General features: G+C 40.0%; 1 protein-coding gene across 3 annotated transcripts in view; it reads right to left on the reverse strand.

The window, feature by feature from the left end:
- The window catches only part of LOC118801314, a 41,163-nt gene extending 31,047 nt beyond the window's left edge, over nt 1–10,116 (reverse strand). Inside the window, exons 1-5 of one of the 3 annotated variants that reach the window (XM_036561568.1) lie at nt 9,929–10,116; nt 7,445–7,508; nt 7,003–7,149; nt 6,886–6,912; nt 3,132–4,833 (exon numbers count right to left, since the gene is read on the reverse strand). In XM_036561568.1, the coding sequence (XP_036417461.1) occupies nt 3,132–4,833; nt 6,886–6,912; nt 7,003–7,149; nt 7,445–7,466 (1,898 nt within the window). In that variant the 5' untranslated portion in view covers nt 7,467–7,508; nt 9,929–10,116. Of the gene's footprint in view, nt 1–3,131; nt 4,834–6,885; nt 6,913–7,002; nt 7,150–7,444; nt 7,512–9,898 lie in introns of all 3 variants that reach the window. The other 2 variants (XM_036561571.1, XM_036561570.1) reach the window with 2 other exon arrangements.
- Nucleotides 10,117–14,307: the final 4,191 nt, after the last annotated feature.

Raw genomic sequence — 14,307 nt, forward strand, 5'->3', positions numbered from 1 at the left:
TCCAAAAGAACGCTTGATATTGGGTTGATAATACATAGAAGGAAATTTAAGACAATGGTACAGATCATGCTTCCAAAAAAAGATCATTTTATAAATTGTGCAAGATATTGTGCAAATAATGATTTGTAAAATGAATAGTTCCGGTCCTAAAATCTGATTGGCTGAGCTGCGTTCAAAGCCATTGTAAAATACACAATATAAGCAGAGAACTTGAGTTCTTCATAATCCAGATCTGATATAAGCACATCTATGACCGCTTCACAAAAACTGAACTCTGTACTACTGCGCCATGTCATGAAAAATCCCTTGTGCTGTTAATGGAATAATCCTTTACTCTAATGCTGCCCGCAGTGACCACCGAGTGTAATGATGAAGTAAGAACCCCTTTCTGTTTAACCAGAACTAGGCTGGTCAGCTAAATAACAGGCTAAAAGACAGCAAACATGCTAAACAAGGCCAACATTAATATCGCAGGCTTCAATTAAAGTACTTACGATATGATTCACTGTAAACGGCAATATAAAAGTCTAACAAGTGTCACTTGAATGGCTTGCATGCTTCAGATGTCCTTGTTTCAGTTAGGAGTAGCATCAAACCCAGGTCTTAATCTCAAACGGCTCTGTACTCCCTAGCTAAAGTGTTCTATGTAAGTTTTGAAATTCTAGATTCTGCAGTGAAATGGTGCACTGTTTGTTGAGTATGGATGTGGCTGAATCCAGACTACATTTTAGCGATATTATGCACTGCTGTGGTGCACTATGTAGGGAGCATGGGAGCCATTTGAGATTCAGCCGCAGCATGGGTAGAGGAGCACCATTAGATTGGCAGACTAACTGTGGTAGTAATTTAGTGAACAAAAAGTACATATAAAGCAAAGGTTTTTTTGCATTGAACTGTGCTATGTTATCATGCATTCATTGTTATGCAAAAAGTTAAAAAGTCGTCCATGAAATGGCCGCAATTTACAGTCATTAGCAATTGAATGCTCTTCATATAAAGGTCCGTGGTTCTTGTTGTTCAGGAGGCTTCTTATTCAAATTCTCTGGTCGATCTTAAAACATCGTAAAAGAAATACTTTGTCGGTAGAGGGCCATCTTTAACTGATTCGTAAAATCAAGACGTGCAGTAGTGAGGGTGATTGTATGTTGAGCCTGATTGCTGGAGAAAGGACACTCAGTTTGCTCAGAGTTCAAAGGGTCAGAATGGAAAAAAAATGTAATTCATGCAACTGATGGCCTGTTAGATCTATTTTTATAAAATATCACATTTTTTAATGTCAGATTCAACAGAATATGATCATTTAGATGTAGGTCTAAAGGAAATACATGATATGCCAAAAGTCATGGGACAGGAACCAGTATCATGTAGGACCCCCTCTAACCCGGTGAGGTGCACCAACTCAACATGGCATCGATTCCACAAGTGTTATTTGTAGGTGCAGGGTCTCAGTTGCGAATGGACCTCTCCACCACATCCCATAATTACTTGATTGGGCTCATGTTGGGCAAACGTGTAGGCCACGCCATTCGTCAGAACTCTCCAGTATGCTCCTCGAACCAGTTCTGGAGAGCTTGGGCAAGACGGAACAGTGTATTATCCTACTAGAATATCCCACTACTGTGGGGGTACATGAAGTCCATTAATGCAAATGGTCACCAAGCAAAGAAAAGTAGCAGTCACCGGTCAATGACTTGTTTAGGTGGGCCAGTGGACCCAACCCAAGTCATTAGAACATACCCCACACCAGTATGGAACCACCACCAGCCTGCACAGTGCCTTGTTGACAAATGGGGTCCATGGCTTCATGGGGTCTGCGCCACACACGAACCCTACCATCTGCCTGAAACAATTAGTACCGTGACTCACCCAACCACGCCTCATGTTGCAAGTCCTCTAGTGTCCAGTTAGCAACCTCATGAGCCAAGGTGAGGCGCTGTGTCCGGTGTCGTGGCATTAAAAGAGGCACTCTGGTGGGTCTTCTGCTCCCATAGCCTATGGAAGCTAAAGAACGCTGCACTGACCTGCGGGATATGCATGTGGGGCATTGAATGTGGATATGATTTCTGCCAGAGTCACTTGTCTGTTCGCATGAACTACTCTAGCCACACGCCACCGGTCACATTAATCATCTCTGCCTTTTTTCTGTTGCCTCTGCTGTCTATCCAACTCTCCTAATGGTACTTAACATGGTATTCTTTCATTATGGCCACACAATCTCTGCAAAAGAGACAGGTATTGGAAGTAAAAAGGTATTCGAGCTCCAACTTGTCTTGAAATCCCCAGCATTCACTTTTAGCAAACTAGGTGTTTTACTTGTTTGACTGCTGCTGAAACACAGCTAGTGCATTTGATGATGTGACTGGTGTGGTAGGATTGAGATGAAAACACTGTCCCATAGATTGTTTTTGGTTGGAGCACACTTCCTGTTGCAGTGCATGCTGGGGATTGTAGTCCAGCACATTTTGAAATGGGCTTATAGTAAGAGAGAATGAAAATAATTTTGCGAGCCAGATAGGATTGTGCTATGGGCCTGACCTGGTCTGCAGGCCTTGTGTTTGACACATGGGATCTAGAGTTTGGTCTTGAGGACATGCTCAAATGTTGGCTGATGTGGTCACAGTATAAGAATGCCACTGTAATCTAATTGTAAAGTTTAGTATTCACAGTCTTGTTCCATATTTATTGGGTGTGGATAAACAACGGTTCTTTTTTTATTATAAGCCATAAGAGTCTGTTATTTTGAGAATCTTAATTCAGTAAGAGATCAACAGACAGTGTTTGTCTAGACCACTTTTCTTGCAAACATGCTCAACACACAATCACACTTTCTAATTTTTTCACATCCTGATTTTACGGATCAATTAAATATTGCTCTCTACTGGCAAAATCTTGCTACTGCTGCATTTTAAGGTGAGCTGGAAAATCTGAATAAGAAGCCAACTTCAGTCACATTGTTCTCGTTCAGTACTGACGGCCAGTGGACACGCCCGTGCGGGTCAAGAGGATAACTTAACATACTACACCTACAGAGTATATAACCCGTAATAACTAAATTACTGCAGCAGCAGGGCAACGTTGCTGAGCACTGATTGTGTTAAGGTGCTAAGGAATATACTGATGATAATACTAACTGTAGTTTTTCGCATTTGCTCAATGCCTTTTCTAGCATTTTTAGATTCTCCACTGTACTTGTTTGCAGGTCCAAGCTTCTGATGCGTCGACAGAACTGCAGACAATGCGCTGCTGCATGGTAGTCTGTCATATTTGAGGAACGCAGCTGGATTTCAACTCCATTTGTTTCCCAAATCTCCATAGCATTTTGCACCATGTACTTGTCATCAACTTCATACAAGCAATGAAGAGCGAAACTGCATAAATGTGCATTCAGTCTGATTGTATTTTGTAAGACAAATTCATAGAGCCATTTGTCCATCTGGGCACATGTGGCATGAGACACTGTCTGTTGATGCTTCTTCATAAGTAAGTCACTCACTGCCTTGTTAGAGAGACCAAAAAGAAACTGGACAATAGGTAAGAGATGATAGTTGCCCTGCAATGAAGCAGAAAGCAGCTTTTCTAATTTTAGCTCTGCCTCTGTTTCATCAAGGAAAGTGTACAAGAGCGCAGCAAAGAACTCCTGAAAGCTGAGATGCATAAAAGAAAACATTTCCTTCACATTTATTCTGTCTTTGTAGTGAAAGGTGCAGAGGAAGGGAATTCTGGTAGAATCTAAGACATTTAAAATCGTCTCAGGCACTTTGTTTCTCTGGAACAGAACTCGGCCTTTAAGAATTCCTTTGTGTGCTAGTTGGCCAAGGTCCTTCAGCAGGCCACGCTGTTGAGACTCAGTTAAGCCTTGGCAATGATGCTCCAGCAGAATAAACACAAAATCAACGAATATGGAGGTGGTACTTCTGAATCCACTTTTACTCATCCTTTTACTCATTTTGCTCTTTTCCTTAAAGACACTGCAGACAAGCCAGCACATGACTGGACTGGAACAGGCTGAGTAAAGTGTTCCATTTGCCTTAACTTCTTCATACATTTGTCTGCAATGCTCATTGTTCTCAAAGAACTTCTGAAAGTACTGTTGTATCCCGTTCTCAGAGAAGCCCATGATCTCAGTGAAGCGCTGTGTATGCTTGAGTAGCTTTCCCAGTTTTTTTGCCGCTATTGACCTTGTGGTGACCAGCAGGAAGGACTCGTTCAACATGCATCCCCTCAGAAGGGAGCTTAGAACAGCACCAGGCCTGGCTTTGATGTCTGCTTTGACAGGCAATGGCTTTTTAGGCAGTGAAAGCCTGAGTTCATCGAACCCATCAACCAAGAAAAGTACTCTCTCTGGTGTTTTCTTTAAGATCTGAGCCATTTCCTCACTGCAGTTCAGAAGCTCCACCAGACTTATGTCTTCAACAATATCATTGAGCTCTGAGCATCTCAGGTGAAAGACTATATCAAAGATTCCTGCAAAGAGATTTCCAATCGCCCAATCGTAAAGGATCTTTTGTGCTGTTAAAGACTTTCCACTTCCAGAGTTGCCTTGGAGAATAACAGCTTTTGGACGCACGCTGTTTGGGCTGTCCTCTTGACTGAACAGCTTGTCAACAGTAATATGGTGGTCTGTATGGTGGGTTCTGGCATGGTGGAAATCTTCTCCTCTAGAGCGAATCTCTTTTTCTTTCTCTTTCTTCTTTCTGTGTCTCTGAATGATGAGTGGATCCACATAACGATCTGCAAGCAGCACATGTTCACCAGGACGAGAGGTATATTCCCTAATGCACGCATGCTCAGCCACCAGTGACTTCTTGTATTCTGCGATCACAGAGGTTATATCTGGCAATGACAAACCAAAACAAGGTCAGTTTCATCTTACAAAACATGTAGGGCAGTGATCAGTGTGTGACGCCTTCACAATACTGTTATAGTTGCAACAGATATTATTTGTATTCATGTGAACGTGGATCTTATTTTAATGGGGAAAGCCACTAATTTTTAAAATTTACTGCCCATTCAATCACTGAGCTGTAAACTAAGTGAGTATTACTGTTTTGATGTGAAATGTGATATCAACAACTACATTATAACTATTGTAAAACAACGCCTTAGATATATTATATTTCCAAAAGTATTTGCTCGTCTGCCTTCACACGCATATGAACTTGAATGACATCCCATTCTTAATCCATAGGGTTTAATATGATGTTGGCCCTCCCTTTGCAGCTATAACAGCTTCAACTCTTCTGGGAAGGCTTTCCACAAGGTTTAGGAGTGTGTTTATGGGAATTTTTGACCATTCTTCCACAAGTGCATTTGTGAGGCCGGACACTGATGTTGGACGAGAAGGCCTGGCTCGCAGTCTCCGCTCTAACTCATCCCAAAGGTGTTGTATCGGGTTAAGGTCAGGACTCTGCGCAGGCCAGTCAAGTTCTTCCACACCAAACTTGCTCATCCATGTCTTTATGGACCTGGCTTTGTGCACTGATGAGCAGTCATGTTGGAACAGGAAGGGGTCATCCCCAAACTGTTCCCACAAAGTTGGGAGCATGAAATTGTCCAAAATCTCTTGGTCTGCTGAAGCATTAAGAGTTCCTTTCACTGGAACTAAGGGGCCGAGCCCAACTCCTGAAAAACAACCCCACACCATGATCCCCCCTCCACCAAACTTTACACTTGGCACAATGCAGTCAGACAAGTACCGTTCTCCTGGCAACCATCAAACCCAGACTCGTCCATCGGATTGCCAGATGGAGAAGCATGACTCGTCACTCCAGAGAACAGGTCTCCACTGCATCCAGTGGCAAAAAAAGGCCATCGTCTAACATGTTTAAATGCATTCGACACTTTGCATTGCGCTTGGTGATGTAAGGCTTGGATGCAGCCTTACATCATCATTTTGTGAGAATGTTATGTGCCTTGCCACATGTAAATGAGACAGAATAAGTGCCAACACACTAGCACCTGGTCCTACTTGCATATTGATGTTTAATCCAGATGACTGTGACTCTCCTGCTCCTGTAGCAGGATTATAAAAAGTTGTTGAGATGACAAAAAAGGCCATCGTCTAACATGTTTTCGGAGCTTTACACCACTGCATTCGACACTTTGCATTGCGCTTGGTGATGTAAGGCTTGGATGCAGCTGGTCAGCCATGGAAACCCATTCCATGAAGCTCTCTATGCTGTTCTTGAGCTAATCTGAAGGCCACATGAATTTCGGAGGTCTGTAGCGATTGACTCTGAAGAAAGTTGGCGACCTCTGTGCACTATGCGCCTCAGCATCCGCTGACCCCGCTCTGTCATTTTACATGGCCGACCACTTCATGGCTGAAATGCTGTCGTTCCCAATCGCTTCCACTTTGTTATAATACCACTGACAGTTGACTGTGGAATATGTAGTAGCCAGGAAATTTCACAACCCTATCACGGTACCACGCTGGAATTCACCGAGCTCCTGAGAGCGACCCATTCTTTCACAAATGTTTGTAGAAGCAGTCTGCAGGCCTAGGTGCTTGGTTTTATACACTTGTGGCCATGAAAGTGATTGGAACACCTGAATTCAATGATTTAGATGGGTGAGTGAATACTTTTGGCAATATAGTGTATCAGGCAACACAATCATAACCATATTATGTAACAGCTTTCTGTGAGGGAGCTTTTAGAGGCATTAAAAACTTCAGATGTCTGGTCCCTATCACTCCCACTGTGAACAAATCTGATCAGTTTTTCTAGAATGAAATATTTCACCACAGACCACTCTGAATGACTTATATCCCAACAATTGAATCATGCAGAATTTTTAAAAATCGGTTTCCGTTTGATAGATGTTTCAGTTAACTGGAAATAAAATTGCTGTCACTGAAGTCACTGAAATGTCAAATTAACATACCTGTCTCATGTCCAGAATGGCTCGGACCTACAAAGAGGTTTATAACCACAATGATTCACAACATCCAACAATGTCAACTTAAAGCTTTTAGTTTAAATCTAAAATAGTTATCCTTACCAGCCTCATTTTGTGAGAATGTTATGTGCCTTGCCCCATGTAAATGAGACAGAATAGGTGCGAACACACTAGCACCCGGTCCTACTTGCATATTGATGTTTAATCCAGACGACTGTGACTCTCCTGCTCCTGTAGCAGGATTATACTCTGCAAAAAAAAGTTGTTGAGATGACAAAAAAAGGCCATCATCTAACATGTTTAAATGTTTTCAATTCAAGTTTAGGATCGTCATTACATTTGTAATTCTAGTTCATGTCAGGGCTAAATGATTCAGACAGATTCACTCTACTGTAATAGTCATAAGTTATGAATATCTCCCCTCCCACATAATGTCTCTCCAAATACTATAAAATACTGAGAAAGTTGCCTACATGAACTTGACATCCAATGATCAAATCTAAATCACATAAATACAATCATTCTCGCCAATCTAGTTACTTACTGTAATCACTGTCCTTCTCCATTGTTCATTCTCAGTGCTCTTCTTGCTACACAACTGCAATAACCTGCTAAACATGAAAATGCATCAGTTTTCAGGGCCAGGGAGATCTTAAAACCGTCTGAAGAATCTTTCTACTGAATTTTTTTTACTGAAGTTGTTGCAAAACAAAATGGGTACAACTTATGACAGGCAGACTAGGGGGCGTGAATCGTCTCTGCATTTTTCAATGCAAACTCCTCCTTCTTAGCAGATGAAGTCCCGCCTCATTTTCTTAAGGATATATGCACACCGGTTGAGTCAATGATGTTATAGTTCAGTGACCTCCAGCACTGCCCTGTTTTTCTACGAGCCACAGAACACTACTCAGAATTTTGCTGCTGCTGCTTTGAAATAAACCCAGAAGGAAACCACAAAAAGCCATAAGTGACACGTGGCCTGAAATGTATACAGAGAAATGCAGTCAGTCTACAGCCTTTAAGATAAACAGACACACACCAACCGTCTTATATTTCAGTTAATGTTTGAATTGAATTTATTTCACACTCATTTTGCAGTTTTACAGAAAGCAAAACTGAATTACATGAGTATTTACAATACTCACTTACACATTTATAAAAGAAAGAAAATAATGAAATTAAATAAATAAATAAATAAATACGACACTGTATGCCTCATAAAGATGCAAGCCATTCTATAAATCTTCGTTTACTATTCTTGTAAAAAAAGGAATGGGTGACTTTCGAAATCTATCAGTTCTCATTTTTGGAATCTGTAGTTTGTTACTGTCTCTGGTTTTCCAGCCTGATATCTGGGCCCTTGAAGGTGGTAGCCACTCTCTGAAAGAGGAGCTTAGGAGACTAAAGGCAAACCGTCTACACAATATGTCTCTAATGTTAAAAGCCCAGTCATATCATAACTTATTTCACCTCGTATGTTAAGCATAAAAACAGCGAGTTTGCTGATACCAAACATGAAACTGCTAAATGAACTTGAAAACTTTATTCCATCATATCTATATGAGTAGAGTGTAAAATGAGCTTGTGCTGCCTGCTTTTTTTTCTGCATAGCCCAGAACGTTTTGTCCAACAGCCTTCAGATCAGTGCAAAGCAACCATTGCTGTCTGACATTACTTTGGTCAAGTTTTTAGTTTGTAGCTTGCCAGCTTTTTCTAGATCCGGTCATAAGAATAAACTGTAAGACGCCCCACATCTTGACAGAGTAGAGTGTTTTGTTTTCTACTCGTTTGCAAAGCCAAAAACAAATAAAAAGAAAGTCAGTTTTTTCAGTCAGCAGTACTTGTCTGCCTGCAAACCTCATCAACTGAACTCCTATATTTGCTGAAAGGTGATAATTCATTCATAGTTTTGGTAAAGTTTGCACCATCTTTTTATGGGGTTCTGTAAGAACACAGGGCTTTTTGACCTCTTCATGTTCAGGAACATGGGTCTCAAAAGGGTATGGGTCAGAAAAAAATGATTGACAGAGAATATCCTCAGATGGATTTCCTGTCCACAATGTGAATATGGCAGAATATGAAATGAGTTGAAGCTTCTTATCTGTAAAATATAAAAAACATTCTTCTACAACTTAGTTTGATTACAATTTAGCATAATACTCTGCACTTTTTAGGCGGTAGGCCTACATTTTGTTCCAAATAGTGCTGTGAGTAAATTACCGAAGGTGGAATGTAATTATTAAAATAAACAATTTTTCTGAAATAAAACACTGACTAGACTTTTTGTGAACAGAGGTGGGCTTAAAAGGGTGCCTTCATTTTTGGTTCCAGAATTAAAAAAAATAAATAAATCATATTACATTTTGCTTGATTATGTTAAGTGAGATTGATATTTCATTATATAACACTAAAAACTGCAATGTCCATATGAAAGAAAGTCCATATTTAGAGTTAGATGGGCTTGTTGGGGTCTCTTCTCTTATAACCTGTACTAAAAAGCAGTTCAAAGGTCAGTCATTCCCTGCGTGCCTCTTGCTAAACCAGAAAATCTAGGTAGTCTGGATGCACATTCACAAAGCACCCGTACAAATAGTGAAAAAATGTCCTTAAACAGCAACACCAAAACAAAAACACCAGTTCTTACCATCCATCCACTCCAAGGAAAGAATTCTGAAGGATATTATGACGTGATTTATGTGAAAACAGAACAAAATTGACAGAACACCAAGTTTGGTCCTGAAAGATTTCTACTTAAAAATGTTGTAAATGGTCAGAATATATCAAAGGCAAAACATGAAAATCACTATGAGGAATTAAAGCAGTTTTGTTAAGCTGTATAATTCTATCCATATGTAAAATCAAAATGTTTGATTCATCAACAAACTCATCTGCACTCCTGCATGTCCTGTTAAAATACTGCACTCACAGCAGACCGTACTGTTTGATCACAGAAAAATACTGATGAATTAGGAAATTAAAAGGCTTTCGTTTTACTTACTGCCAGAAAAGGAAATAGGTTCCTACTCACAGTCGGGTTCTTCAGGTTTCTCTTGAATCAATACTGCCAAATCAGATGGCAGCGCTTCCCATTTGCTAGTCAGTTTCTCCTGTTCTACTACAGAATGTGTACAGGAGTAGATGTACAGTCTTACTGATGAACAAAAGGGGAGGTGGGAGGAGAGGTGGGTTGAGACCTATTGGACTACCACACCCTTAAAAGGCATTAAAAGGGAATGATTCTTCAAATGTCTGAGTAACTAAATGATGAAGATGAAAACAGTCATTCAGAGAGGTTTAGTGCGTCTTGCTCTGTTTTAGAGAAACTTGTCAGAATTGTTCACAGTGGTGGTGATAGGAACCAGAAGTCTTTAGAGTTTGATGCCTCTAAACGCTCCCTCATAGAAAGTTATTACATGAAATGCTAACAATTACGCTGCCACATGTATTTTTTAAAATCCAAGAGTCAACGCTTCTCCGCTCGCAGCATAACCAGCCAGCTGACTGGCTCTTTTTCTTAAAGGGCAGGACTTTCTCTGCGAACAGACACCATGTTTAGCGTTATGAGCTTTCCCATTCATATTTTAACCAGTCTCCTCCCTTATAACATCTCTGATTATATACATTAGGATGTGTGGGATGGTTGTCTGCCGTAGCGTACTCCGTTACCTGAGCTCGCCTCTGAGCTGCAGCAGTCATACAAAGTTCAAATGATTTCAACTTTTGCGTGACACGCTTTGGCCAAGTAAAACCAGCTTTTCGTCTATGTTGAAGGGAACTACCAGACATGCCACCTGCTCTCCTGTTGGCCAAACTGAGGCCGAAGGACGATTCTTGAGAGAGGCTAAAAACCAGTGACCCAATGTTCAGCATTTATTTATTTTTTAAATCTAATTCTGCTGTGAAATCACAACAGGGTAGCAAAGGAGCCGCATGTTGCCGATCCCTTGGTTTAAACCATGGTATACACTGATCAGGCATAACATTATGACCACCTTCTTGTTTCTACGCTCACTGTCCATTTTATCAGCTCCACTTTCTATATAGGTGCACTTTGTAGTTCTACAGTTACAGACTGTAGTCCATCTGTTTCTCTGCATACTTTGTTAGCCCCCTTTTACCCTGTTCTTCAGTGGTCAGGACCCCCCTGGACCCTCAGAGAGCGGGTACTATTTGGGTAGTGGATCATTCTCAGCACTGCAGTAACAATGATGTGGTGGTGGTGTGTTAGTGTGTGTTGCAACACTCTCCATCAGTCTGAAGAACCATTTTACCATACAGAGAACCATTAAAGCATGAAATCATAAGTGTTCATGGTTCTGTATAGAACCATAGTCTTTACTTAATAACCCTTGAAGAAACATGTTTTTAAGAGTGTGGGGGGAAAAAAAAAAAATTCCTAAAAGTATCGTAAACGTTTAAACGTATCCTAAATATATTCTCAATACTTTACTTTTTTATGCATGGCAGCAGAATACATTACTGAATACAGGACAGTATTCAGTATTCAGCCATCACTACTTCCACTACTTTCAAAGTAGTTTTGCCCAATCTTCACTGTACATTCCCCTGTCAAAAAATATAAGCCCCAAATATATGTTTTTATTGATATTTTGACTCGTCATTCCACATTCCATACAGTCCATATGTAAACACTATAGAGAATATTTGGTCTCACACTAAACACAAACTCTGCATTGTTTTTTTAAAAGCTCTCCCAGACTAACTTGCATCATCTGTTTGTTTAATTCTTGCTAACAGGGTGTTTCCTGCCTTCTGCCCAATGAGCGCTGGGATAGGCTTCAGCCCCCCCGGCGACCCAGAACGATAAGAGGTTTAGAAGACAGATGGATGGATGGCTAGATAAAAATTAGATGCCATTAAACTTTGAATAATAATTTAACAGAATGTAAGGCAGATTATTGTTTGGTCAACTTAGAGTATCAGTGAACTGAAAAATTTAGGGCAGCCTGATTAGATGCTTTTTAAAGTCTTTTTTTCAGCGTACGTCACCATAAGGTGCTAAAGGTGCACTGCTTCTGTTTCTCAATCTCAAGAACTGTGCTTAGCAGAGCGGCTAGTGACTGCTCAGCACATTAGGTGGATGGAACACAACAAAAGAGGAAAAGGAAGAAGAAAAAAAGTCGTCACCACTGGAATATTTACAACTGAATTGTTAGATTATTAGGTACAATTGTGGCATTATTAGGTGCCTTGCACATACACTCATAGGGTCTTTTATCAACTACAGCTACCACGCAAGACACGTGTCAGACTCCAGTCCTCCTGGGTCAAAACACTGCAGACTTCAGCAAACTGCCTCATTAAACATACCTGATTCAGCTCATCAGCTAATTAGCAAGGCCTTCATTAACTGAATTCAGAGCCTTAGATGAGGGTAAACACCAATATCTGCAGAATTTTGGGCCAGAACATCCCCAGTCTGACATACCTGATCTAAGTGCACTTTGTAGGTTTAAAATTGTAGGTTTAAACTGACCGTAGATCATCTGTTGCAGCACAATTTGTTGGTCTCAGGACACTAGTGGTGTGTGTTGTGCTGATATGAATATATCAGGCATGACCAACCAAAAAATCCAGTCCACAGAATAGCGGTTCTGTGGTAAGGAACTAATGAAGGGCTAGAGGTTGACTAACACAAATTGTGCATTTAAAGATAATCATTAATGTACACCTGCAAAGAATGTTAACAAAATAGGTATGTGTACAAAAGCCAGAGGCATTTAACCCCTTAAATGGCCACGGGCCCAAAGGCGTCTATAACCCAAGAATTGCTCAGCCAGTTTGCATCGAAGTCCATGAAGTTACTGAAGGTTACTGTGTAATAAGCCTGGGATTTTAACGGGTTAAAACCAGTAACTGTCATGATAGACGTACCATTCTTTGATGTCATGACAGCTTATGCCACTTGCTAATTTTTGCTAAATATACTGCATTTAATTTCTGCTATGAAACGTTTATGGCATGATTATGTCAATGATATGTAAAAGAGTTCTTTCCAAAAGCATTTATTATTGGCAAGTTATTTATTCTCTTCTTTCAAGGCCAGGACTCAGGTGGTACAAATGGTTCATCCTAAATATCCTAAACTACATGTTAAGCTGGAGACGTGACGCTATTCCTGGTCTGGGAGTGTAGAAAGCAGGAGTTTTTAGTGGTGCAATTATAGGTGTGTAACGATACAATCAATTCAATTTGATTCACAATCCTGGCCTCACAACTTGGTATTCTCATGACATCCTGAACAAAATTTAAATGGAGAAAAGATTACTATATTCGTGTTGTTGCACAACTTATTTCCAAAACTAGAGTTGGGAGGCAGGAGGAATGCTGGAGTGAACTGTTGATTGCTGATGAATGGGGAAAAAATACTAAAACCATTTAAAATTAATTTTCCACTTACGGAACACAGCATGGCTTAGACTTAACCTAATGTCAAAATGCTAAGTTGACTCATGCTTTCATCATGCTTTTTGTAACTGATGTGTCCTTTGAGCCTGTCTGTTCATTGTAGGTCTGTCACAATTATTGTATAATGACCTAATCGCAATTATTTAAGCTCAGTACAGTGTTTTACCACAGTTGGCTTTCAGTCTGGTGACATGTATGCAATGAGCAACGTTTGTTTATTTGAGCTGTGTCTATCATCAGTTGGGAACAAGATATTTAATCAGACAATTTGGCCACTTTAGGCTTGTACTTTGATAGTTGCATACAATTAACAAAAAAGACAAATTTTTTAAATCACAATTGTTTATATAGCAATTGATCATCAGCTAAAATGTCATGATCATGATGGGCCTAATTCAATTTGTGAGGGGAAAAGAGAGCGAGAGTGAGCACCAGAGGTGTGGCAGAGGCAACAGTTAAAAAAAAAAAAGGCTGCATATTTCAGAATATGCATTGGAGATGCATACACTGTGGCCTCAATAATGTAGGTATGTTCTGTAATTATGACAAATCAAAGACAGTCACCTTTTCATTGTACAAAATGTAGTTTACATGTATTTTAGGTCATTTTAAACCTATTTTTGTTTAAAGATCAAAGCCAAGTAAATTGTTAATGAGATGTTACAATGAATTTGTTGAAAAAGTCTTTGTTTCCAGTTCAATCAAGTGACTAAATCAGTGTTGTCATTACTCTTCTTGTTGCAGCATGAATGTTACACTATCTAGTGGTTCAAAGTGGAGGACAATAGCTATTTAGATATTTGTGATGGTAAAATATGGTTAAGAACAAAAAATCTGTAGTGAACCCAAACATTTACTTATTAAAGCTTATTTCCCCATGTAATGCTTTCCTTAATAGTTTTACAGGGGAAAAAATGATGCAATGGGTAGTGCGACCTCTACTGCGTTTTATCAAGAGTTTTGTCACTGATCTCTCCA

The sequence above is a fragment of the Colossoma macropomum genome, unplaced genomic scaffold, assembly GCF_904425465.1.
Source record: "Colossoma macropomum unplaced genomic scaffold, Colossoma_macropomum, whole genome shotgun sequence".
Classification (NCBI taxonomy): domain Eukaryota; kingdom Metazoa; phylum Chordata; class Actinopteri; order Characiformes; family Serrasalmidae; genus Colossoma; species Colossoma macropomum.